The following is a 25,187-nucleotide window of genomic DNA, read 5'->3' on the forward strand; positions in this document are numbered from 1 at the left end:
ATACCTGTTAGCCATCATTAACTCCATTTTACAGGTAGGAAGACTGAGGCTCAGGCTGGTGAAGTGATGTTTCTCATGTACATACATAGCTAGGAAGTGGCAGGGCCAGCAATGTCGTCAACCCAGGGCCTTTATTTATTTTATTTTATTATTATTATTTTTAGCCGTGCCTCACGGCATGCGGGATCTGCGTTCCCCAACCAGGGACTGAACTCGAGTCCCCTGCAGTGGAAGAGCAGAGTCTTAACCACTGGACCTCCAGAGAAGTCCCAACCCAGGGCCTTTAGTGCCAGCTCCTAGGCCCTTTTTTTTTCTGCCCCACTGTTCCAGTTATCTATTGTTGAGCAACAATGCCTAGTGGCATTAAAACAACTATTTTATTATGCTCTAGACTTTTAGTGTCTGGACCTCCAACAGGACACTGTGGGAATGGTTTATCTCTGCTCTACTATGTCTGGGGCCTTGGGTGGAAAAACAAAGTCTGGGGATGACTTGACAGCTGTGGTATCACTCACACGTCTGGCAGTAGACGCTGGCTTTTGGCTGAATCCCTCCATGAGGACTCTGCTTTTGGCTGCACCACGCGGCATGCGGCTCCTTAGTTTCCGGACCAGGGATTGAACCCGTGCCCCCTGTAGTGGAGGCACGGAGTCTTAACCATTGGACCACCAGGGAAGTCCTCCATGTGGACTCGACATAGGCTGGGCATCCACATAGCATGAGTGACTGAGTTCCAGAGTGAGTGTCCCAAAAGGCAGAGGGCAGAAGGTGCTAGATTCTTAAGGCCTGGGCTCAGAAAGTGGCACACTGTACCTTCTGCCACATTCAATTGGCCTGCTAGTCACGGAGCCCAGGGTCAAGGGAAGGATACATAGAACCTACCTCTAGGTGGGAGGCATGTCAAAGAATGTGGGGCCATTGTTTAAAACTGCCACACCCCCAGAAGCCTCCCGTTTGGTGAGGGGCTCAGAAAAACCATCCCTGCCCTGGCAGGCCACACTGCGGTCGGTTGGCCTTATGCGCACAAAAAAAGCACAAACTCCACCAGCCTCCTGTGCTAAGTGCTCATGAAGGGCTTATATGGGGAAGGCATATCACACGGGTTCAGAGAAGGTGCTGGAGTCGTCAGGGACACTTCCTGGCATCTCCCATGTGCCAGGCTCTGAGGAAACAAAGACACAAAACCTTAAGCAGTGGCTTTAGAGAGGAATGTGTGGTGTAGAGGGAAGATGTGTAAAGAAACACCACCACCTGATGTAACAGGTGCCACATGAGAGATGCCTAGAGCAGACTCATGCCACTCTGACTCAGGAGCTCAGAGAAGGCCTCTCAGAAGAGGTGATATCTGAGCCAAAGGAGATAGTCATTCCAGGTAGAGGCACAAGACTGGACAAAGGTGAGCAGACATGAGGAAACAGTGTTGGGGCAACTAGAAGTGACTCAGTATGGCTGTGAGGTGGGCAGAGCTGAGATAAAGCTCCAGGGACACCTGGGGGTCAGATTCCAAGAAGTATGACCAAGGTAGATCACCTACAGGTAAAAAGTGGGCACATGGCATGAGAGGAGGAGGATGCCCATGACACTGTGGGCACTGCCATTAAGCCTGAGAGATCCCAGGAGGGGGTGGGGTCAGGAGGAAGGCATGTCTGAGGGAGGTGGACACGTGTGGAGTCTGAGATGCCTGTGGGGCGTTCAAGGGAGATTCCAGTTCTGTGTCTGGACAGTTCTGGCCTGATGACTATATAAGATGGTGGGAGCTGCTGATGGAGAGCCTTGAATGTCAGGGTCAAGGGCCAACTCTATACTCTGCAGGCAAGGAAGAGCTAGGGAAGGTTTTAAGTAAGAGATTATAATGGCTGATAGTTAATGAGGGCCCATTACACGTTGGGCACAGTCCCAAGGATTTTATATGGACTGATTTGGACCTCGCAGTAATTCTGTAAGGTCAGTACCGCTGGGTTGAATTTAAGATATCATCAATTGTAAAATATACCATTATGCCATGACATGTCTTCAATTTAAGATGGGTTCTTCAGAGATGTTCAAATGTAAACAGAAAAAAAAAAAAAGCCATGGACTCAAGGAAATATATGATCTGCATTTAAAACATGAGGAAACAGGAACAGAGAAATTAAATGACTTTCCCAAGGTCCAGTAAGAACCAGAGCCAGGATTTGAAGTTGGGCAGCCCAACTCCAGAGCTCAAGTTCTTAAGCATCATTTGATACTGGACAGGATGTTTGAGCGATGTGGAGTTTTAAGAAGACCAGTGTGGCCACTGAGGGTGCAGTGGATTTGAGGGGTGTGGGCAGAGTCAGATGCACATCTGGGAGACTGGGGTCCACGACGAGAGGGTTCTAGAGTGGGCTGGGGGCCATAGAGCAGGAGGAGGAGACAGATGGGATAGAGATCCTTCAGGAATGGACAGAACGGTTGACCCACTGCACATTGGGTGTGAAAACAAGGACAGCTCCAAAATGTTGAGCCTGGAAAGAGGGCACAGCCTAAGAGGGTGTGAGGCAGCTACCGCAAACCAGAGGAGAGCTGTGGTGCCTGGGCAGTCGGGAGAGGGTTTCTCACCCCACTACGGGCAGCAACGCTGCCTGGCACGTGACCGGCAATCCCTTAGTATTTGTCAAATGAGTGAATGTATGAATCATTGTATGATCTCGGGCAAGTTGTACGACCTGGCTGTGTGATCCCGGGGTCTCATTTTTTGGTGTAAAATGAAAGGACTGGACTAGAATGTGCAGATCAAAATAGAAGGTATTCTCCTGGGAGGGGTAAGCATTCCCCTCTCCATCCCCAGGACCTTAATGGATCCCCCAGACAGTGGTTCTAACCCTGGCTGTAAGTTAGATTAACTGAAGCCCCATACAAGACCACTAAACTCAGAATCTCTGGAGATGAGGCCCAGCAACAGGTAGTTTTTAAAGTTGCTCAGATGACTCCAATGTCCAGCTGGTTGAGAACTGGGAGCCTCTAGGGACCCAGTTTGTAAACCACGGCGCTAGGTGAAGGCCGGCCCAGGTCCTCAGGCTGAGACTTACGGTGGGTGATAGGCCTCTCTTTTCATGTCCCATCTCCCATCCCCCAAACCCAAACTCCTGATAGCCAAAGGACCAAATACCAGGGTCTCTCAACCACACACTGCTGACGGTTCGGACACGCACGATAGCTCTTTGTCGTGGAGGACTTTCCCGGGCATTTTTGGATATTTCGCGGCGTCCCTGGTCTCTGCCTACTAGACGCCAGTAGCACATCCTCAAAACCCCCAATCAAAACAATCAAAAATGTCTCCAGATATATTGCCAAACGTCTCATCGCGTGCAAAATCCACCCACCCCCCCGGCTGAGAACCACTGGGCTACAAGAGGCTCCCGCGCTCCCTCTGCCCTCCCCAGTCGCAGACAGAGGCCAGGCAGAGGTCAAGGCCATTTGACAACAGGTTTAGTTGGGCCTCTGTGGGAGCCTTCACAGTATTAAATGGAAGGGTAGCATGCCAGCAGTCTGAGTGATGTGGTCTCACTCTAGGGGGAGGGACTTTTCCAGAACACTCATTCCCGGATTCCCAATCAGTCACAGGAGGGCCAAGAGGAGCTTCTGGGGCAGACAGCCCCCGCTTTCCGGGAACAGGCAGAAGGGGGTGTGGGAGTGGGAGTGTGTATGGAGGGGATTCTTTCCTTCTGTAGATATTTTCCTGGCACGGTGACTGCCTCTGTCTGATTGGTTGAGGACTGGAGGGGAGGAACTTTCCAGCTGTGGGTGCCTGGGTCCCTGGACGCCATCTGACGCTGGGATTGTGGGGATGTCTGGGTATCAGGGTCTGGAAGACTGAACCGTTGGGGCTGGAACTAAGGGTCTGGTTGCCCCCCTCCCCCCCACCCCGCCCCACGAGAGAAGTGGAAGTTGTGGGCACATGCTCCTTAGAACTGGAGGCTAAGATGTGTCCTCGTCTTCACAAGTCACTTTTTGCTTGGAGGTGGCTGTACCTGAGGGAAGACAGAGGGTGGGAGTCCAGGGAAGGGAAGGGGAGGGGGCTGGGAGGGAAAGAGGAAGGATGGGGGGTGGGGAAGGGTACTGATGGGTCAGAGGTAGTGAGGCTGTTTCTGGCCCTTATCCCCCAACTCACTCCACCGCGAAGCTCAGAATACCCAGGAGGAGGGCGGCTCCGGAGACAAAGAGCAGCAGAATCCTGGCTTCCCAAAGATCGTGACTTCCTGCTGGGACCCCAGCAGGCAGTGAATGATCCCGGGGACCACACCCATCGATGCTGGGGTAGCCTAACAGCTCAGAGATCTGGGCGGGGTGAGGCAGGGGTGGGGAGTAAGGACCTGGGAAGCAGCGCTTTCGGGGCCAGCAGTACACCTCGAAGCCCTGGCAGGTGGAGCAGTTGTACAGGATGGTGCTGCCCCCTGCAGGAGACAGTAGGACCAGCTCTGGGGCGGGAAGCTTCGCTGAACCCTGCGAGAGTCCCACACTTCCTCCCAAACTGCAGGCTCTCCTCAGGTCCCCCGAGGCCCCTGGCCCTTGCTACCCCTTCCCTTTCCTACTCACGGCAGGCGGGAGCGCAGAGAGCTGAAATGAAAGACAAGGAGGATGGGGGCGGATGAGCTCAGCCACACCCTCCTTTGCCTGAGGACCTAGGCACCCCTTGATCCCTCCCCGCATCAGTACCTTCCCTGCTGTATTCTGGGAGCTTGGTCTTTTGAAGCCATTTCCAATATGAAAGGAGTGAGGAGAGAGACCCTTCGATCTCTGGGGAGGCAGAGAGCAGCTTTAGTGCCCGGGGTCTCAGCAGCGCCGGTTCACCTCCACACCTTCACCCAGCGCCTCCCCATCACGCCCTCCTGTCTCCACCCACCCACCACCCTTCCCTGCCTCCCCAGCCCCCTCCTCCCAACCCCCTCCTTGGTGCCATCCAAGCCCCTGCGTTGTACCTCCCCCTCGGCCTCACCCATGACCCTCAGGACTCTGTGAGTCTTCTCTGTGACTTTTTTCAAGGATGCATCATCTGTGGAGATGGATAAGGACCGGGCGAGATTCCCTCATTGGCCCAGAAGGAGGTTCTGGGGCCTTTCCTGACTTTCCCAGGGTCTGAAGAAGCTCTCCCAGAGGGAGAGGCCAGTGTGTCCAGAGAGGCCAGTGGACTGAGAAGATGGCTGAGAGGCACAGCTGGGAGGCCACATGCAGCCCCCTTAGGGCACAGGGGTGACTGTTGCTGAGCCCATCCCTGGATGTCTGATCTTACCTAAGGCAAAGGCCGAGAAGTTCCAGGAGACTTCACAGTCCTTCCACTGGGCCTCCATCTGGCTGCAAAGCTGAGCCAGGCGGCCCGACAAGTCACGGTCTGGGAAGCGGCAGAAGACACAGGCCTGGGCGGCTGCCAGGAAGATCCCACCTAGTGCCAGCATCCACATGAGGCCCGCTGCAGGTTCTGGAGCGGGGGCTGGCCCCACCCAGGCTGGGAAGGCCTTGGAATGCTCTGTGATCCTGGTTCCAGTCCTTTGCCTGGAGGTTCTAGAGTGTTCCAGAACAGTTGGAGTCTCTAGAACATTCCAGAACAGTGCCACTGCTCCATCCCTGACTGACTGGGGTAAACCTGGGGCCCAAGGAACTGGGGCCAGAAGAAGAAACCTCTAGTGGGACATGGACAGAGAAAGCAGGTCTTCTGCTGTACTCCCAATCTAGCCCTCAGCAGCCTTTACGAGTTTGTGGTTCCAAGAGAAACTTTATTTTTCTTCTTGTAAATCATGACCAGTGATAAATAATAAGTGACTCCCCCAGTGAAGAAGTTGTTTGTGAGTATCCCATCCCTTTCCATATCCTCCCCCACTCTCTCAAACTCTTCTGTTCATCTCCTCTCTGCCCTGGGCAGCCTTGGGCCTTCCCCAGCTATCTCCTAGCAACAGGCTCATTGTTGCCTTAGTAACCGAGAGCTCTATACAGGCCTCCAAGGCCCAGCTAAGCCCAGTGACTTCTCTTACTTCTCACCAGAAGATCCTAGTGACTCAAAGCCCAGCAGGCCCCTCCTGCCTACGTGGTGATGTGAAGCACATGTACACACACACACCTTGGGATTAACCTAATTCTCAGTCTACTCACACCCATACCGCGGACACACCTGGTGCCAAAATAGTTTCTGAGCAACCCCAAACAGGCCTGGACACGCAGAGACCACAGAAAAGCCAGCACACAGACACCACCTCCAGCGACATGGATGGGAGCCAGGATGCCAGGGACCCATGCATCAGTCAGACTCACTGGCTAACAGGCACGTTCACATGAAGGAAGGAAGGCGAGGACGCAAGGAGATGCCCCGCTCCTCCCCATGGCCAGCCCCACCATCAATATGGGATCCTTTAAAACACTTGGATCTCCAGAGGGATGCTCCAGCCCCATAGTTAATGGGGATTCTCCTAGCTCCCTTGTGCCAAGCTAGGATGGGGTGTAGCCCTTCTGTCTCCCTCAGTGGTGGCTTGGAACACAGCAAAGAATCTCCCTTCCCGTGTTTCAGAGTGTTCTGACCTATCATTGGTCAGGCCAGGCCAGGCCACCAGCTCCAGGAGAAGTCACAGTCCAGAAGACCACATTAGAGCAATCTAAAGTCTCTCATTTCCCCCAAACCTCACTGTGCCTCCACGGTTCTGCTAAGCCTAGCCTGGGCAGAGAAGCATCCCCACTTTTCCAGACCCTGGATACTAAGCTCCAAGCAAGGAAACACCGAAGGTCCCCAGGCTCAGGCGAGGACCAGCCACGGAAGCTTCCCCACCCCTCCCAGGATTAGCACCAGTCCAGACCCTCTGGTGTCATGAGCCCTTGGGCTCTCTCCGGTTTGGGGAATTCCTGCCCACATCTGGGCTCCAGTCAGGTGCAACGGCGCCCCTGACTCTCACAGCTCCAGGAGCAGAGCTAGGAAGAGGCTCAGGAGAGACTTCACCCTCTTTACTGACCCATTCTTTCTAACCCCCCCCTCGCCCACACAGTCAAACTGAAGGCAGCATTCCTAGTTCTCAGTTCCTAGTGCCGGACAAAGCGCAGAGATCGGGAGTTGAGCAGGTCTTCGGGGTCAGGGAAGACGGAGTCGAGACGGAAGCCATGTTCCAGGGCCACCCGCAGCACCTCCTCCAGGAAGCCCGGAGTGCCCACCACCTCCCGTCGCTCTCCTGGCCCCCCAGTCCACAGCGGCTGCAGGCCCAGTCTCCTGTACTCCACTTCGGGGAGCTCTGCAGGGCAGGGGGCCCATTCCAGATGAAAGTGTGGGCCTCCCTCCGCCCTGTCCTCATTGGCCACACCAAATCGGGCACGCATGGCACCCAGACACTCAGGGTCGGTGCAGAAGAGGTTGGCCCGGAAGGTGTCCACCTGGACAGAGCTCAGCTCATAGTGGTGTGGGCCCCGACGAGCAGAGAAGTGCACCAGGCGGGGGCTGCTATCTACATCTGCGTGGAGCAGGGCGGCTGTGGGTGCCGGGGTCCCCTGAGAGGCCTCCAGTTCCCGCAGGGCATCCAGGAGGGGCCGGATCTGGTAAAAGTCAGCCTCTGCCCTGAGAAGCGCTGTCTCCCCATATCCACAGGGCAGGTCCAGGCGGCCCAGCCGTAGGAAATTGAGGATGTGCCGGAAGGCCTTGCCATCTCGGTCGATAAAGTAGTGGCCGCCTCCCTGGGGATTGAGGTTGGGGGTCATGGGAGTACCAGCCCTAAACATGGCCCCCAGCATGGAGTCTGGGAATCGAGTCAGGGTCTCCAAAGTAGTGGAATATAGCGTGCCCCCGACATTCAGGGTCACGGGGCCCCCAAAGGAGGGGGGCGAGGAGGGCACAGGAGGAGGAGAAATTTTGAGGAGTATCGAAGACACCGAAAGAGAAGAAAAGGCAGAACTTCCTGGATGTGTGCAGAATTGGGTCGTAAGGTTCAGACTGTCTCTGGGTCGGAGGCTCAGGTTGGAGTACAAGGCAGCAAGATTGGGGGCTCACCCCAGCTACCTGGGTGGTGGAGGATGGTTTCCGGGCACAGAAACGCCGGAAAGGTTGAGACAACGGATGAAACGAGCAGAGGGAAGTCAGAGAGGGACGGGAGATTTAGGTCCACACGCATCCGATTCTGGGTGGTCGGCGATTCCTTTCTGTGGTCTTCAGACAGTGGGTTTCCGCAATCCAACCAGCAGGTGACGGTGGCGAGCACAAGGCCGACTCTGAAGGGACCAGCTTCTCGGGCAGACCGCTGTCACCGTGGGCGAGTCCACGCAGGGCTCCGGGGGCCAGTCAGAGGCCTGGCCTGGCCTGGCTCCGGCGCTGGTCCCAGGAGAAGGAGGCGAGGCTGACCGGAGCCGATGGCGGAGGTGCCTCTGTATCGGCTGGGGAGCGAAGATACACGCTCAATCCGAGCTGGGAGGGTCCTAGGACTCCTATGGAAGCAGCCGGGAGTCTCGGGACCGGGCGCCGCCGCCTTCTCCGGGTTTCGCCGCAGCCGCTTAAGTACTCTCCGCCCCAAGGAGGTGGCCTAAGGGCAGCGGCCGGGGGCCCTTTAAGAGGCAGCCCCGCCCCCTGGGCGCCCCGCCCCCGCCCGGAGCGCGCGGCTCCGGTGGTGGTGGAAGCGGAGTGGCGAACTGGAGAGACGGGGCTGACGGGCTGGACTGGAGGACGCTAGCGCGGGTGGGGTCCGGGGGGTGACTCAGGCGCGTCGTTAAGTATGTGGCCGTGACGGCCCCGCCGGCCCCTAGGTGTGCCCGACCTCACGTCTGCAACTCGGCGGGGGCCGGCGTCTCCTATCTGGCAGCTAAAAAAACTGAGGCCCAGCCGTCGGGGGTTTTGGATTAGTTCCTTTTTAGTCGCTCCCGCAGGGAATTCCCGAGGGGGCGGGTGCTGAGTTGCCGCATTCCAGGGATGCTTCCGGGCTGGGGTGGCCCGAGCCAGCCTCTCCATCCCGGTCCTATGCCAGCACCCCCCATCCCCCCCAGAGAAGGCTGGACCCAGCCCACACAGGCGGCCTCTGCCGGGCCTGACGGGTCTGACCACGTCTCCTGAGCCCGCCAGCCCCGCCTCAGAGCCGCCCGGCACTCGGGCCGAGGCCGAAGCTCCCAGTTCACTCCCCGGGAGTCGCCCCTCGAGTGACTCCAGTTCGCAAACTCCCAATCGCTCCTGCACCCCAGAAGCCTCAGTGTCCTACACCTCACCCGCCCGACGGGGATGCTCAATAAATGAACTTTGAAGAGCAAAGCACAAAGGCTTTAATAGAAAGGGGAGGGCGGTGGGAAGGGCAGGGATGGGGGGTGCGGGCCCTCGAAGGCCTGGGATCAAAGCGTGTGTAGGTCATGGCTACGCCGGCTCAGCTTCTCCGGGTTGTCGGACGCCATGAGGGAGAAGTCGCGGAAGATATCGAGATACGTCTCGTCTCCTGAGGGGAGGGAGGAAGGGCTGGGATGCCGGGTGGCTGGGCCCTAGCACGGAAGAGTACAATAGGGACAGCCCGGCCTGGTAAGAGCACGCGCTTCCAGCGTGGGTGGAAGGGACATCTGCACCGTCAGGGCGGCGCCCTCGCCTATTCTTTGCTCTGTTTCAAGGACCCGGTGCGTAGGATGGGCCCAATACATATTTGTTGAATAAATGATGTAATTAATCAATGAAGCTGGGCACAGGGGGTTGGGGACGGGTCACCAGCGGCCAGAAGCCCAGAATTACAATGTTGTGTGGGGAAAGAGGGGGGTGGGGGGTACTTTACCAGCCTGGCCCTGGGCCGCATCGACCTCCCTCATCTTTGCCAATCGCAGCCTGAAGGGGAGGGAATTAAGGAATGAATGACATTCTCCTCACTCCCCCCGCCCCAACTCCCATCCTTTGAGCTGGGCTGTTTCATTCACCTGTTTCCCCAGGGTCTAGTGCTTTAAAGACGCCAGACAACAATGTTAATGAATGATGCCTCTCTCAGAATAAACTCACCTTCCTCGGACCCTGCCCTCCCCCCTTCCTACTCCAAGCCTCAGTCAACACTTGGAGCATCCTTTCAACGTCTGGTCCAGGAGCTGGCCCCTCCCCTCCCCAGGCCCCGCCTAGCACTCAGGGGTCTCGGTGTTAGCCCCGCCCAAGTGGATAGTGCAAGCGCTAGCCCCGCCTCTTCAGGCATCCTCACAGAGTGACGATGTCAGCGTTGGCTGTTTCCACGGCGATGGTCAGGGGGTCTCTGCCTTCAGAGTCTCGGGCTCCCAGATCGGCCCCCCGTTTCAGGAATAGGCAGGCCAGCCTGGACAGGACAGCCAAGTTCAGCCGGCCCCTCACCCTGCCTGGAGCCTTCCTCCTCAAGGTCATTATCCCTGCCGCCCCTACCCCGTGTGGCCAAGAATGGTTGCGTGGTGGAGCGGGCCTCGGCCGTGGCTGTCCACTTGGTTCACGTTTGCCCCGTTCTGGAGGAGGAACTCACAGGCCAGAAGAGAATTCTGCGTGGAGAAGTAGAGAATGGGGATAAAGGGTGGCATCTTTTGAGGCAAATTTAAAGATATTTTAGAGTGGGGTCAGTTCCGAGGGTGGGTATGGAATGGCAGGCTCTGCTCCGGCTCTTTACATGTATTCATACATTAAATCCATAGTACAACCTAATGAGGTATGTTATCCCTATTTTACAGATGAGGAAACTGAGGTACACGAAGGTTCATAATTGTAAGTGGTGAGGGTCTGGGTTCAAACCCAAGTTTGTCTGCCTCCAAATCTCACACTCTTGGCAACCAGGCTCTATTGGTTATCACTCCCTATGAGGTGGGAGAGGCTAAGAGCTGGGACCAAAGTCCGGAGTAGGGGAGGAGAGGAGGAGCCTAAGGGTGGGGTGGGGTGGGGAGGTCGGCAAGACTCACAGCAGCTGTGGCCTGGATCAGCGGTGTGGCATTCTCCTGACCCCCGTGGACCCAGTTGACATCGGCTCCATGGGCGAGGGCATCAGCCATGGTGGGAAGGGATGGAGGATGCCCAGCAGCTCGAAAGAGCAGGGCCCCAGGGTGCAGGCTGCCCAGGTCCTCAGAGGGTGGCTCTGTTAGGGGGAACCAGCTGTGAATCTGGGAAGAAAACCCTCAGCACAGTCCCCTGATGCTGTAATGGGATAGTTCACTTCTCAACTGTGGGGAGGCCTTCAAGACTGGGGATTGTGGTGGGAGGTGATGGTGGGTGTGAGTGGGTGTGGGTAGGTCCCCTAGGGCATATGGGATAGATGGCAGTGTTCACCTCTTCCTGTCCAACCACCCTGACTGGCTGGGATGTCAGGGGTGAGCTGACATGGTGACGGTCAGCCTCAGCTCTCTTGGCTCCCTCGGTTCCAGCCAAACTCACACCCTCCTCCACAGGCCTCTGGAAACCCTAACTCATTCTCCTGACTTTTCTCATGCTGGTGACACCCTCACATAGCCCTCCTGGCTTCCTCCCAGCCCCACGGTCCTTCCCACCTTTCACCGTAATCCCCGAAACTCTTGCCTCGAAAAACCAGTGCCAGTGGGCTGTGGCCCCCCATAACAGGCTCGAGGAGAAGACGTGGGCCCCAGACTCTGTGCCTCCCCACCAGGCTTGGCACCATGCTGAGCACACGGCAGGCGCTCAACAAATGCCCAGCCAACCCTATACCTGGCTTGGGTCTGAAGCTCCCAGGCTGGGGCCTGATGGTGCCCGGCTTTGGGGGCACAGGAGGCTGCCCCCTCGGGGGCCCCCGGCCACCTCTTCGCCCACGAACCTCGGGAAGCTTGGTCAGGAACTTCTTCTCCACGTATTTGGCGTGAATCCAGGCCTCCTTCTCTTGCCTGGTGGGGGAGGGTTGTGGGAGAAGAAGGCGACAGTCTTCCCTCCTCCCATCCCAGGCTCTCCTCCCTCCCTGCCCATAAGGAGGGCAGCCCCAGTCCCTCCACCCCAGCCTCACCGGGAGCAGCTGGGCCCTGGCTTCTTCACGGCCATGGCCTCCACACGGGCCTCATAGATCTGATTCATGACGACATTCCCCAGCTCACACATGAGCTTCAGGCGGCCCAGGCGGAGGCAGAGACAGACGGGTAGGGTGCAGGTGAGTGTCTGAGCCCTCAGGGCTCTGCAGCCCTGCCCTCACCGCACCCCACACTCTCACAGCACCCCAAGTCACCTTCACGAGTTCCGGCTCCCATGAGTCAAGGGTCAGGGACCGGACTTTGGAGAAATGAACTCCAAGGCTCCTGGAGGGCAGAGGGGAGGTCAGGCCCTCTGTGGGGGAAGCAGCCGGGGGAGGTGCTGCTGCTCCTGGAAAGACTTGGGGGCAAGGTCCAGCGTGGGGGTCCCGTGCAGAGGCACTGGGCCAGGAGGCAGCAGGGCAGCCAGGGCCATGCAGCCTTGACCTGTATCTGGCAGGATCCCACCCGTTCACCATTCCTTCTTCTCTCTTCTTCTCATCCTCTCCAGCCACCTCCCCTCTCTCCACGCACTCTGGCCAGGACAACTCTTTCCACGCCATTCCCCCTCCCCGCTTCCACCAGAATGATGGGACGCATAGACTTGCTAAGGCCTCACGACATCTGACACCTCTCTCTGCTTTTCGTCAGCTCCCCCGCCCTCAGCAGCCCTGACCCCGCACCTCATCCAGTCAAGCCACTCAACCCCCCTGGGTGTCCCCCTACCCAGGCCAGACCAGGACACTGAGGGGCTGGGCCCACCTGGGTCCACCCTGTGCCCCATAGGATTGGCCCAGGCCTGTGCCCAGCGACAGACAGCATCTGAGAGGAAGCCCAGGCAGGGCGGGAAGGGAGGGAGGAGCCCCTGTGCTGGGCTCCAGCTTGCCTCCATCCCACTCCACTGCTGCCAGAAAGAGCAGGGGCCCGCGCTTGGGACCTTGGGGAGTGACCTGTGGATGCCGGAGCACTGAATGCAGAGGGTGACGCCCAGGTTGATGCTGGCCCACTCAGGGGCCGGCTCCCGGCAGTCACAGCACTGGGCGTTGCCGTCCACGCTCTGCACCTGGGCTGCCACATGCCCGACTCCACCAGAATCCCTTCCCCTGCTCATCCCGCCAGAGCCCAGGGTGGCGGCGGAGCCCATGGCCAGGTGTCCTGAGCCCTGGGGGAGACAGGGGAAGAAAGAGTGGCTCTGAGGTCTAGGGGAAGCGATGTCCCATCTCCCTGGGCAGTCTGGCCCTGCACCCCCATGTTAAGGTACCTGGCCTGGACCCCGGGGGCTGTCATCAAGGCGAGCCTGGCTGAAGGCTGTAGCGATGCTGCTCTGCACAGCACTGACCCACAGCTGCAGGAGGCGCTCTGAGTCAGCCTGCAGGAGGCAGGACCTGGGCAGGGGGGCAGCCGGAGGGCAGGGAGGGGTCTGAGGCCTGGGGAGCCGAGTGGCAGGACAGGCAGGCTGACATTCAGCTAGTATTCAGCTGGTACCACTCATATTGAAATACCTCTGCACTAGTTGGTAATATCCTTCCAGATATCCCCCTTCACCCTAGACCCTCCCCTAGCCTGCCCCTCAATTGAGCCACCAAAGGGCTAATGCCTGCGGCTGCATCAGGGGACTCCAAGATCCTGCTCCAGAGGTGCCTTTGTGATTGGCCCTGCCTTTCCAGTTGGTAAAATTGAGATATACGGGCGTCACCCCTGGGCACTGCACTCACTTGCTGGGGGACACCACCTCAAAGCAGAACCGCCTTTCTGAGTCAGGACAGAGCTTCACTGTGCAGAGACGAAGGTCATCCACCACCACAGTCACAGGGTCCTGACAGGGAAAGGAGATCGGGGGGCAGGCGTCCAGGCAGCCACAGCAGGGCTGAGTCCTCCTGGGCCCGGGCACCCAGGACCTGGGCCTACTCACCTTGTGCTTCTTCTGATAAACCAGTTGGTTGCTCTGAATAGTAAACCAGCGTCTGGAAGAGGCAGAAGTAGGGTTAATGACATGGGCGGCATTGGAATGCGGCTCGGGACACAGACAGGAGAGAGGCTGTGCTCTTAGTCCCATAAGGATCTTGCTGAGAGGAGAGAGACTGGGCTGCCCATCCCATGAGATGTTCCAGAGGAGGGTGACAGAGGTGCAGCCAGGGACAGCTAAGGGGTGCTATTCACATCCCGAGTACCCCAGATTTGCTAACATTTATGAAGACAACTTTCCAGCAGATGGCAGTAAAATGCATTGTCTAATAAATCTATTGCTACAATGTTTTGGCAAGTAGAAGTATCTTGGAGAGAATTCCCTGGCAGTCCAGTGGTTAGGACTCTGCACTTTCACTGCCGAGGACCCGGGTTCGATCCCCAGTCAGGGAACCAAGATCCTGCAAGCCATGAAGTGTGGCCCCCCCCAAATTTTTAATTTAAAATTAAAATTAAAAAAAAAAAGTAGCTTGGAGAAGGGGCTCTCTCTTCTAATTTGCGCAAAGATCCCATATGGGCTGGCAGTGGCCCTGGAAGGGGAAGGGGTCGAGTCAGAGCAGATCACCACCCTGCTCCGCACCCTGCGATGGCTCCCCACTTCCCTCAGAGTAGAGCCAACAAGGCCCTGTCGTGATTCACGTCCTCATTAGCTCCACCTGCATCTCCTACCACTTCCTCTTCCCTCCCTCTGTCCACACCCTGGGCCTCCTCTCTGTTCCTCAAACCTTCCAGGTTCCTCAGGGCCTTGGTGCTTGCTCCTCCTTCTGCCTAGAACATTTTCTCCCAGATATCCTTCCCGTCTTCACTCAGAAGTCATCTTTTCATGAGGCCTTTGCTGACCACCCTATTTATTTATTTTTATCATTATTATTATTTTTTGGCCACAGAGCTTGCGGGATTCTCAGTTCCCTGCCCAGCGACTGAACCCGGGCCACGGCACAAACGCCCGGAATCCTAACCACTAGGCCACCAGGGAACTCCCTGCCCACCCTATTTAAAATTGCAACTCCTCCCCAGCTCTCCACATTGCTTGCTTTATTATTTTTCACCTATGGTACTCTTACCTTCTAAGAGATAATTTACTTAATTATTACGTTCTTGTCTGTCTTTGCTGACGGAATGTAAACTCTCTGAAGGCAGGGGGTTTGTCTGTTTTTCCTGGCTGTAGTTAGCACACTCAAAAAAATTTAACCTGATGGGTTTGGCCGATTGGGGTGTCTGCTCCTCACCTGCTCCAGGTTTTAAATGCATTGCTGGCCCGTTTGAAGAGGTGCCCTTCCATGACCAGGCCACCAGGCCCCTCCTTTAGGCTTGGCTCTGGCTCTTCCCTACCCAGCTCCTGGGGGCACAAAAGGGTCAAAGGGCAACTGAAGTGTGCAGAGACCAAGGCCCCAGGCCCATCTGCTTCCTGCCCGCAGCCCAGCCCTCACCTTCTGTTTCAGCAGCACGTGTCTTTGCTCCATGTCCCTCTTCTCTCGAGCCGAATTCAAGACCAGCCGGTGTAACTGAGCACAGGAGGGGCATCTCAGATGGCCCAGCCTCCCAAAACAAGGCCAGGAGAGTCATCTCAGAGCCCCTACCCTCCCTCTTCCACCTGCCTGCGCCCTGGGTCTCTACCTGGCCACCCAGCTCCTTGCGATACTGGGCCAGCTGGCTCAGCTCCTCGTGGCCCTGCTGGAAATGGGTGGCCTGGGCCTCCACCAGACGCAGCACCTGGGGGACAAGGTGGGTAGGGGGCAGACCCCTCTCTTTTCCTCTCCCTCCTGCTCCCATCAGCAGGCTCCTCCCCTCCCTGCCCTCGCGCCCACGGCAACTCACAAACTCCATGATGTCAAACTTCCTCTTGTCCTCAATCACATTGATCTGAGAACCCAAAAGACCTCAGATCAGCCTTGAAAACACAGACGCATGACCCACCCACCCCCCAACCCCCCACTGCACACCAGTGACTCTCCAGCCTCGAGGTGACTGGGGTCCTGGCACCCCAAGAAGGCAGGTTGGGGCAGGCACCTGCAGGGCATAATCCAGGGCCCGTCCCCGGTACCCGGCTCGAGCAACCTTCAGAGCAGCTCCGGCCTCTTCTGCCTCCTGGGCCCGGCGCCTGGGGACCTCTGCGTTGTGGGTCAGAGCAGCCTCCAGGCTCTCAGCCCCCCGCCAGAAATCCCGGCGAGCCTCTCGGAAGCCCCGGAGACCTCTGGGGGTGTGGGGATAACAGAAAATCACCGATACACCCTCCTGCCCCCAGCAGAGAAGTCCTTGAGATTCGCTCATAGCCTTGCAGCTAGCCTATGGACGGTCAGAACTCCAAGGGGATCCTTGGGATGGGGGCTAACAATAAGGCACCAGAAGCCCCCAATCTCACAACTCCTTCATTCAGGGAGGCCCCTGCGGCAATGGGAAGAGGGCTGGAGGACTGGTTTCCCTCCTAACTCACTCCTTGACCAGAGTTTGGATTTGCTGCTGCAGTGTGTGCTGGGTGGCATCTAGAAGCTCCTGAGGGAAGCAGAAATTGGCAGGTGACGGTCAGGACCACAGACGCCCTTGCTCCCCTCACCAGCCCTACCTACCCCCACTTACTGCATGGCTGTCCAGCTTGTGGCTCAGGCTCTGAGTGAATTTGTCCAGACACTCCTAGGCAAGAAGAGGCACAGAGAGAGTATCAGGCATGGGCGGTAGGGCCCTCCCATCCCTAGACCCAGCCTGCTCTGGCCTGGCACCCGCAGACCCCAGACCAACCCTCCCCTTCCACAGGATCTCTCCACATCCCAGACCCCACCCCAGCCTGGTTTGGACCCTCCACATACCGCCATCATGGGCTCTGGTGGACCCAGGTGGGCCAGGTCACAAATGCCAACAATGAAGGCCCGGCTGGCGGCAAGGTAGTGGCGCCCACTTTCCAGGAGGCCATTACCCAGCTTGAGGAGCTAGGAAGCAACAGAGCAACGGGGAGTCGTGCCACGCGCCACCAATACCCAGTGCCACCCCCGCTCCTGTCCCACTTCCTCTCCCCTTTCCCAGGGCTGTGCCCCTCCCTGCCCCTCCTCATCTACACTCCTCTGTGGCCCAGACCAGTTTCTAACACACACGTGGTGCTTTCTCATCTCTGTTTCTTTGCTCCCACTACTCCATGCCTGGAACAAAATTCCTCCCAGCCTGTCACCGAAGCCAGTGTCAGCTTCACCTCCAAAACGTCTCTCCTGCCCTGCTCCGTCTGCTTGGATCCAGAGTTCCCCAGAAATGCCATCCTCACGCTCTATCTGACACCCAGGATGAATGTTCTATCTGGTTGGTATTAAATTCTACAGTATTTACTGTCTACAGTTGTCCATTCTGTGCTTAGTAAACACTCCCTCATAAATATTAATCCATCAGCTAGGCCCAAGGGTCAGGGCAAAGATGGTGCTCCTAGGGCCCATTCTGTCTGGCCCTAATTACAAACAAGGAGGCTTGATAAACAAAGGGACAAGTGACTGGCCAGAGGAGGATCTCTGGGAGAGCAAGGTGTCCAGCCTTTTCCTTAACCACCTCACCTTCCTTCCCAAATACCTGAATAAGGAACTTTCATAAGATTGAACTAGTGACACACTGGTACATCCATACAATAGCATGGGGCAGCAAGGCAAAAGGAATGAGCTATTCATCTGTGAACTATTAATGAACTGCTGATCACTACTGATATGTCACAACTTGAATAAACTTCAGAGACATTATTCTGAGAGGAACAAAAAGGCCAGGCCAATCTTGAACGGTCACATACTATATGATTCTACCTAGATAACAATCTAGAAAGGACAGAAGCCTAGAGATAGAAAACAGATGAGTGGTTGTCATGGATGAGGAAGGGGCTGGGGAGGGGGGTTATCATTACAAAGAATGGCACAAAAGAGTTCCTTTGTGGCGATAAGAGTTTTTTTTTTTTTTTTTTTTTTTTTTTGCGGTACACGGGCCTCTCACTGCCGTGGCCTCTCCCATTGCAGAGCACAGGCTCCGGATGCGCAGGCTCAGCAGCCATGGCTCACGGGCCCAGCCTCTCCGCGGCATGTGGGATCTTGCCGGACCGGGGCACGAACCCGTGTCCCCTGCATCGGCAGATCTATACGTGTGATAAAGTGCCATTGAATTATACACAAAGATTTTTTTTTTAAGAGTATATGCAAAACAGGTAAAACCCAAGTAAAGTCTTTAGACAGTTCATTGTATCATGCCAACAGCAATTTCCTGGTATGGGAGTATACTACAGTTATGGAAGATGCTGTCATTGGGGGAAGTTGGGAGATAGGTATGTGGGATCTCTCTGTACTATTTTTGCAACTTCTTGTGACTCTGCAATTAACTAAAAATACAAAGTTTAACTTAAAAATATATGTATATATTCATAGGTAAACTGAATCACTTTGCTGTACAGCAGAAACTAACACAACACTGTAAATCAACTACATGTCAATTAAAAAATGCATATATTATTTGGTCACCTACTAACTTTCAGGACATGGTATAGGCACTGGGGATTGAGCAAAAACAAAATGTACAAGTTCCTCATGACACTTACATTCCAGTGGGGAAGAGTAGACAAGAAAAAAAATTGGCAAGCCTGACAGACACAGGCTAAGGTGACCCCTGATGATCCCACCCTTGCATAATCCTCACCCCTGAGTGTGGGTGAGTGAGACCTGTGATTTGCTTCTAATCAGTAGAATACGATATGGCAAGGGCGATGGGATGACACCCCCAAATGACAAAGGTGACAGATTCACTGCTGCGGTCACATTCTGACATAAACTGATGCCGTCTTGCCAGCACATGCAAGAGAGACTGCTGCTGGCACCGAAGAAGCAGGCTGCTATGAAGTAAACCGCCTACGGACAGGGCCCGGCGGCAGGGAACTGTGGGTGGCCTCTAGGAGATGAGCGCCTCCATCCGGCAACAGCAAGGACCTGAATTCTGCCAACAATCACATGAGCTCAGAAGAAAACCCTCAGCTACGGATGAGGCCACAGCCTCTGTCAACACCTCGGCTGCAGCCTGTGAGACCCTGAGCGGAGCAGTCAAGCTGTGCTCGACTCCTGACCCACAAAACCTATGATAACACCTGTGCGTTGTTTTAAGTCACCGAGTTTGTAATAATTTGTTACACAATAATAGAAAACTAATACTGCGAGTAAACATAAAACGTGTCAGATTGAGATAAAGGCTGTAAAGAAAAAAAAAAGCCAAATAAGGGAGGTGGGAGTGTGCCGTTTTTATAAAGAATATCTAGGAAGGCCTTACTGTGTGTGTTCAAGTGTTTTACTGGTTTGTTTTCCGTGGCTAGTCTGTGAGCCCCCTGAGGGCAGAAACAGCCTGCTTCTCCCTGAGGCGCCCACGGCTCGCATAATGCAGGTCTCAAGAACCGACCAAGTAAGCCCACAGGTGCTCTTGTTTTCCAAGACTCTGAGCCCCTTCAGGGCACAGAACCACTTTTTGGCTCCTCTGTAGCCCCAAACATCTACCCCACCTGGTTAGCATTCGGTAATCCCCGGAACTCATTCTTGGTCTCTAGTTTTCTCCCTGGCCTCACCCCTCTCATCTTAATCCCACCCCGGGTCACCTCTCTCCACGTCAGGATCACCTTTTCCAGCCGGGTCTCCAATTCCGACACTTCGGCTTCCACCAGCTCGATAGAGGCTCTGGGAAAGTAGGGATGGGGTCACAGGAACAGAGCTTGGGTCCATCTGGTCTGTCCACCTCGGCAGGGCCGGGGGTCGGGGTTAGGGGGTGAAGGGTACAGACGGAAAAGGCTGATGGGTTAAGAACTGCCCACCCACCCTCTCTGGCTCGCTCACTCTGCACACTGTGGGAGCTACTACAGCCCAGGCCAGAGCAGGAAGGGTAGAAAGAGGGTGGATGTGGCGAGGGCAGGAAGTTGCTAACCACCCAGTGCAGGTGCTGGGGGAGGGGCAGGGGTCCAGAGAGAGGGAGGAGGGAATGCCAGCTCTGGGAGTGAGAGAGGCTGGAGGGGCCCCCTTCACACATGCAGTGGGTGGCGAGCATCAGAGCACGAGATTCGATAGCAGAGGTACTGCTTTGGCCCATAAGCTGGATTTGTCCCTTTGAGACTTACTCCCTGGAAAGACATCCTCCGACTTGGGGAAGGTGTGCGTGTGTATTAGGGGGTATTGGACCTCCCTGCCTCTGCCTGCCCTCCTCCCCCGCCCCTGGAGACCTGTGCACACTTACCGGAAACGGGGTGAGTCCTTAAGGCACTCCTCAAAATCTAGCTTGACCGTCATCTCAGCTTGACTGCTCCGGGGCCAGTGGGCCCTGGGGCCTGGAGGGTGGGGATGCAGGTGTCGGTACTCCCTGCCCCGGGGGGAGGTGGAGTGCTGATGAGGAAGAAGGAGAGGATCCTCTCCTGGGTAGAGCCTGGGGGGCGCGATTCTTTCCCTAAGTGGAAGCGGTGTCCTAAGAGGAGCTCTCACCCCACACTTCCAGGCAATGCTGGGAGGGGTAGAGGCGGGGCCTGGGCGGTGGAGAAAGGCCCTGAGATCAGAGAAGCCACAGCCCCGCCCTCAGAGCCTATCTGCAGTCATCTTCCTACCGGGACCCTGGTCTCTGCTTCAGTCTCCTTCAGTGGTTGAGTTGTGGGGGCCTGAGACATACAGGTTCAAATCCTGATTGCGTGACCCTGGGCAAAGCTCTCTGATTCCTCAGTTTCCTCATCTGAAAGATGGGCATGATAATTCCTACGTCCAGGGTGTGTAAGAATTAAAGGTGATACTGGTGTGTGGCTGACTGAATCACACCAATCATTGTCAGACGGCTGCAGTGGGGTCTTCTTGGACTCCTGGGGGCCTGTTGAGTCCAGTCCCCCAGACCACTCCAAGCTTTCTTCTCTGCTCTGCTTGCCTGTGGTTTCCTGTGTGTGAACTTCCCTTTCTGCCCCCCACTCCTCAATGACAGCTCAGGCCCAGCCTGGACCCCCAATACCCAGACTCCTGCTTTTCTTCTCTTTATTGTCTACCCCTACCAAGGGTGTGAAGGCGGGGACAGGTTGGCCCCCACCCCATCCCCAGCTGGCTACAGTTTCCATCGTCTGGTTTCCTCCTCCTGAGTCCACTGGAGCTGCAGGGTTTCATCTGGAGAGAGGAGGGACTGGGTTAGTGGCTTTCTTGCAGCAGGCAAAAGATCTGGCCCATGTGACCCCCTGACTCCCTAGAACCTACCCACTCAGCCCCTCTCCCTCCCTGGCCAGCCCCTTGCCCCTGCTCAGGCTCACATCTGTGCTGGTTTTGGTTTGAGGAGTTTGGGTGGCTTCCAGGTTCCCTCTCTGAGCCTTCGGTGCTTTGCCAGTTCAGCCCCTTGGATACCAGCCACTGACACCAGCCAGACATTGCTCGGGACCCACTGTCTTTGGAGAACGGGGCAGTACCTGGAGCAGGGTAGGTGGCAGAGAGGAATCAGGAAGGAGGCATAGGGGCAGCGGTGGTGCTAAGCTGGCAGGAGGTCCCGATCCCTCTGCGCCTCCCTGGGTCCCTCCATACAATCCACGTTGCACACAATGATGTTGAGGGCCTCTCTCATCACCTGCTGCTGACCTACTGGCCTGAGGGGAATGGGGGTTGGGGGGATGGGAGCTTGCCAAGAGCCAGGCCTGGTGAGATAGTGGCCTGGTGCCCTCACCAGGCTTCGATGACATCATTGTCACCTTCAGGGAACTCTCGGTGGCCTTGTAATCCTGCGAGGGGCTTCCAGTATGGTCCAGCAGACGGACCTCAGTGCTTATGGGATTCTCAATCACGCAATTCAAGCTTGTGGAGCCTGGAAGCATCACAGGATCAGGGTTGGGGCACCCATCAGTCTGTTGGTTCTCGGCCACCGCCCCGCTCCCAGGCTGACCCAGCCCAGCTCTCACTGGTCTGCTGCTCATCTTCTGTGTCCTCCTCAAGTTCAGGGTGGGGAGAGCACCTCAGATATCTTCGTTTGCTATAATACTCCTTGCGTCGCAGATCAATTTCATTCTCCAACACGACGGTGGTGGATGAAGCTGGGGACTGATTTCTTAAGGCAGGGGAAGCTGAGGAGTCATCCAAATCAATCTGAGTCATGTGGCCACCTAGCGAATACAGGCCACCAGCTCCACTGTGACCCCCAAGCCCCGGGGAGAAGCTCAAGCCCCAGGTTCTCATCTCACTTCTATCACCCCCCACCCCCCGTTTTTAGAAAAACGTCAGTGACTTTTCCACCGGCCACGGTTCGCTTGGGCTTTCTGTTCCTCCTCCCCAGCCAGCTTTCCTTGGGGGCTATCCTGATGAGAACCCCACTCCAGCTGCCCTCTGTCTTCCCTGGGGTCACCTTCCAGCATGACCTCCCTGTCAGCCAGCAGGGCCCTGAGGAAGACAGGCTATGGTGGAGAAGGTTCTGGACTACAATTACCTTGGGTCCCTGGGGCCCCACCATAGCTAACCTTTGACTTCTAGGATGTGGTTCCTGGCCACCAGGCCAAGCTCATCTTTGACTCCTCTGGTCAGTCCTCTTGCCCCGCCTCTCTCCACAGGCCTGGGCTCTGAGGCCAGCATCACACCTCGACTGCCATTGCTCATACTGACACTGCCCACACTGCTGTTCTTGTTATTATCCAAGGGCAGCTTTTTCGGAGGCTTGAGGAACTTTCCTTCATTGTAGTGTGCCTTGCGGCGCTTTTCAAAATCACTGGATTCTGTGGGCCAGCGTCAGAGCTTGGCTTTCCTGCCAGGCTCTCGCTGAAGGCTCACGCCACCCACTTTCCACTCAATCCCCACCCCACATCTTACGTGTCTTGGAAAAGTTGTCTGAAGACCCTGAGCTTCTGTTATCACTGTACAGGAAGACCTTGGGGCAGAAATTGTCCATTGTTGCAAACCTGAAGGGGAGGGAAGCCAGTTGGGGGCACGGAAGGGAGAGAACAATGGGAGCAGGTGGTAGATGGGGCCAAGCTGGCTGACTCCCCCACTTTGTTTTTGTTTTTGTTTCTTGCGGTACGTGGGCCTCTCACTGTTGTGGCCTCTCCCGTTGCGGAGCACAGGCTCCGGACGTGCAGGCTCAGCGGCCATGGCTCACGGGCCCAGCCGCTCCGCAGCATGTGGGATCCTCCCGGACCGGGGCACGAACCCGTGTTCCCTGCATCGGCAGGCGGACTCTCACCTCTCTGCTAGCTCCTCAGGAGTCATTGTGTGAGAGGTCCCCGCGAGCAGGTCTTCGTCGCTGTCCTGCAGCCTGCACAGGAGGGAGGAAGCAGTGCCTCAGAAGGGGATAGCAGGCAGTCCCCCACTCCTTTGAGTAGGGAAGAGAGTCTGGGCTGAAGGGCTAGGGCTGAGGGCTCAGCACCTGTGGTTGGGAGTGCGGGGCTCATCCACCTTCATAAATCCATAGTCCTTGTCAGCAGGGTGGTAGGTCGCCAGAATATTCATTTCATCCCAGCGCTGACACTTTTTCCTTCGGGTGAGGGAAGGACACAGAAAAGGGGGAGGAAACCTTCTAGTGCCCTCCTCCTCACAGCCCTCTCTCATTCTTACAGTCATTCACAAACTGTTGCTTGCACCCCCTTGTAGTTCCAGAGGTGTAGGAGGCTGGGGATGGGGTCACACCTGATGACAATCACGTACGATGTAGTTAGGGTACATGCTGACTTCTTATCCGGTACCTGCTACTCTCTCAAGGGCTAGGAACCTCAGATTTCCTACCCAATTACCCTCACCTACTCTCACTTTTAGTTCTTGGCACTCCGCCCCTTCTCCCCTGACTCCGCCTCCTCTAGTGTCTGGAATCCCTTCCTCCCGGGCTCCTTACCTCTCCGCCCTGGGGGATTTGTGCATCACGGTGGAGCTTCTGTTTTTTAGTATGCTCCGGGGCCGGTCCTCACAGGGTTTGTCTGGGTGCATGCAAGTTGACCCGGAGTGCGGAATGTATCCCGAGTTGTACACCCCAGGCCCCCCGGACCCCAGGTTGGACGTCCCGCATACACTGGTTCCAGGGAAGGGGGGATTAAGCCCGCCAGGGTGTGTACCGGACCCGGGATGCCGGTTGAGGCCGGAACCGAAGACTGCTGTCCCTCCGGAGGGCTGGCTAGAACCAGGACTGCCAATGACGGTTCCCCCGGAGTGTATGGGGGGCCCAGAACCGTAAAACATGGCTACTCCGCAGGGCAGCCCGGCGCCTGCCTCGACTCCTCCGATGCCTCCGGGCACTCCCCTGGTTGGCCCTCCAGGAGATTCTCCGTCGAGGCCGCTAGTAGCCCCCAGAGATTCCTGCTTCTCCATGGCACCACTAAGGGGCCACGCTAAGCTACCCCGCCCCGGCTCCCTGCACCACATAGCCCCGCCCCCACCGCGGCGGGCGGGGGACGCTTGGGCTAGGCCTGGGTCCCCTCCCCCACTGCTCCCTGGAGCCGCGGGGGGCGGAAAAACTGTATAGGGACCTCGGGCTGGGAGCCTCTCCGCTCGCCCCTCCTCTCCTGTCCCACCCTAAGACTTTTCTTTGTCTCTGGGATTTGTTCCCGCCTTTCTCCCCATCGCTGCCCTCATCCGAATTATCCAATCGTAGTCAGGGGTCCTGGCCGTGGGGCGTGAAGCCTAATTGTGACGTCACAGTCCTCCAAGCTTAGCGTGAGCGTCGAGTGAGTTGTGCTGGGGGTTTGTTGACAGCTCTGGGGGAATCTTTGGGGAATATCAGCGCCGTTGCTTGAAACTTCCTGCCGGGGTTCCTTTGCATTCTTTATTCGTGGCTTTAAAACCTCAAGATAGGCTTGACTAGACACATCCGCGAGCTTTTTTTCCCCCCAAAGCCGGGCCGCTCTGCCTCTGCGGAGAGTTGTGATACAAAGTGGAGGGACTGCGACACTCTAGAAAGACATAACCGGTCTCAGTGGTAGGGAGGGCAGATATTTTCATTTACAAAGCTACCAGTTCCCTGCTCTGGGAACTCAGAGCTCGCTCACACCGCTTCGAAACGAGCAGAGCAAAGGAGAGCTCCCCCCTCCCTTGCCGTAAAGCGAATACTTCAAGGTGTTGCTTGCTTCGACGAAGGCGGGGTCTTCGGTGCAGCTGTCGCAAAGCTGAAAGTGTTTGGGCACCAACTCCCCCCCGTCGCGTCGTAAAGATGCCTGCGGCAGTCGTTTCTCCCACTGTCGCAAAAGCTCCCGGCCCGTCTTCACCCCTCTGAAGCCACTCCGTCACCTCGCCCGTGTCGTAAAGCAAACCTTCCCGACCCTGTCGTCCTTTCTCTTCCCACCGTGGTAGTCCTTAGTTCCCTAACCCGGGATGCTTTATTGCCCGGCACTGCCGTAAAGCATATCTGGCCCCAACCCCCCGGTCCTATTCCCT

At 56.5% G+C, this 25,187-nt stretch overlaps 4 protein-coding genes across 5 annotated transcripts; all 4 read right to left on the minus strand.

Annotated features, from left to right (window-relative positions):
* Positions 1-3,234: 3,234 nt before the first annotated feature.
* TMEM95 (transmembrane protein 95) lies at positions 3,235-6,777 on the minus strand. Its single transcript, XM_060135874.1, has 5 exons — positions 5,252-6,777; positions 4,958-5,014; positions 4,678-4,758; positions 4,558-4,578; positions 3,235-4,439 (listed from the first exon to the last, which is right to left on the minus strand). The coding sequence occupies exons 1-5, from the start codon at positions 5,418-5,420 to the stop codon at positions 4,129-4,131; spliced, it is 639 nt and encodes a 212-aa protein (XP_059991857.1). The 5' UTR covers positions 5,421-6,777; the 3' UTR covers positions 3,235-4,128.
* A 153-nt stretch (positions 6,778-6,930) lies between these two features.
* Positions 6,931-8,493, minus strand: KCTD11 (potassium channel tetramerization domain containing 11). The gene has a single exon (XM_060135869.1). It carries the CDS (start codon positions 7,717-7,719, stop codon positions 7,021-7,023), a length of 699 nt encoding a protein of 232 aa, XP_059991852.1. The 5' UTR covers positions 7,720-8,493; the 3' UTR covers positions 6,931-7,020.
* A 711-nt stretch (positions 8,494-9,204) lies between these two features.
* On the minus strand, positions 9,205-20,890 carry ACAP1 (ArfGAP with coiled-coil, ankyrin repeat and PH domains 1). Of its 2 annotated transcripts, XM_060135851.1 has the most exons (22): positions 20,068-20,890; positions 19,460-19,517; positions 16,656-16,775; positions 16,429-16,482; positions 16,286-16,344; positions 15,862-16,045; positions 15,670-15,714; positions 15,469-15,564; positions 15,282-15,356; positions 15,081-15,190; positions 13,799-13,850; positions 13,602-13,702; positions 13,148-13,271; positions 12,837-13,048; positions 12,105-12,174; positions 11,889-11,983; positions 11,600-11,772; positions 10,843-11,015; positions 10,322-10,431; positions 10,128-10,238; positions 9,720-9,769; positions 9,205-9,395 (listed from the first exon to the last, which is right to left on the minus strand). In XM_060135851.1, exons 1-22 carry the CDS (start codon positions 20,118-20,120, stop codon positions 9,295-9,297), a joined length of 2,226 nt encoding a protein of 741 aa, XP_059991834.1. In that variant the 5' UTR covers positions 20,121-20,890; the 3' UTR covers positions 9,205-9,294. The 2 variants fall into 2 exon arrangements, with proteins under 2 accessions (XP_059991834.1, XP_059991835.1); XM_060135852.1 differs by lacking the exon at positions 9,720-9,769.
* Positions 20,069-25,184, minus strand: LOC132511983 (uncharacterized). The gene is made up of 10 exons (XM_060135860.1): positions 23,656-25,184; positions 23,194-23,301; positions 23,011-23,082; positions 22,641-22,729; positions 22,295-22,546; positions 21,743-21,943; positions 21,511-21,648; positions 21,107-21,259; positions 20,858-20,966; positions 20,069-20,158 (listed from the first exon to the last, which is right to left on the minus strand). The coding sequence occupies exons 1-9, from the start codon at positions 24,177-24,179 to the stop codon at positions 20,908-20,910; spliced, it is 1,596 nt and encodes a 531-aa protein (XP_059991843.1). The 5' UTR covers positions 24,180-25,184; the 3' UTR covers positions 20,069-20,158; positions 20,858-20,907.
* Positions 25,185-25,187: the final 3 nt, after the last annotated feature.

The sequence above is a fragment of the Lagenorhynchus albirostris genome, chromosome 20 (assembly GCF_949774975.1).
Source record: "Lagenorhynchus albirostris chromosome 20, mLagAlb1.1, whole genome shotgun sequence".
Taxonomy (NCBI): Eukaryota; Metazoa; Chordata; class Mammalia; order Artiodactyla; family Delphinidae; genus Lagenorhynchus; species Lagenorhynchus albirostris.

Excerpts from the sequence above, each read along its gene's own strand:
- ACAP1 (XM_060135851.1), bottom strand. The coding sequence starts at position 20,120 with ATGACGGTCAAGCTAGATTTTGAGGAGTGCCTTAAGGACTCACCCCGT. Across the intron at positions 16,483-16,655 it reads CACCAGAGCCCATGATGGCG|GAGTGTCTGGACAAATTCAC; the intron begins GTATGTGGAGGG and ends CTTCTTGCCTAG. Across the intron at positions 10,432-10,842 it reads TGATCCAGGCCACAGCTGCT|AATTCTCTTCTGGCCTGTGA; the intron begins GTGAGTCTTGCC and ends TTCTCCACGCAG.
- KCTD11 (XM_060135869.1), bottom strand. The coding sequence starts at position 7,719 with ATGCTGGGGGCCATGTTTAGGGCTGGTACTCCCATGACCCCCAACCTC.
- TMEM95 (XM_060135874.1), bottom strand. The coding sequence starts at position 5,420 with ATGTGGATGCTGGCACTAGGTGGGATCTTCCTGGCAGCCGCCCAGGCC. Across the intron at positions 4,579-4,677 it reads CCCAGAATACAGCAGGGAAG|CTCTCTGCGCTCCCGCCTGC; the intron begins GTACTGATGCGG and ends CTTTCATTTCAG. Across the intron at positions 4,440-4,557 it reads TCTCTGCGCTCCCGCCTGCC|AGCTGGTCCTACTGTCTCCT; the intron begins GTGAGTAGGAAA and ends TTCCCGCCCCAG.
- LOC132511983 (XM_060135860.1), bottom strand. The coding sequence starts at position 24,179 with ATGTGGTGCAGGGAGCCGGGGCGGGGTAGCTTAGCGTGGCCCCTTAGT. Across the intron at positions 23,083-23,193 it reads CCCCGCACTCCCAACCACAG|GCTGCAGGACAGCGACGAAG; the intron begins GTGCTGAGCCCT and ends CCTCCTGTGCAG. Across the intron at positions 20,967-21,106 it reads AAACCAAAACCAGCACAGAT|ATGAAACCCTGCAGCTCCAG; the intron begins GTGAGCCTGAGC and ends TCCTCTCTCCAG.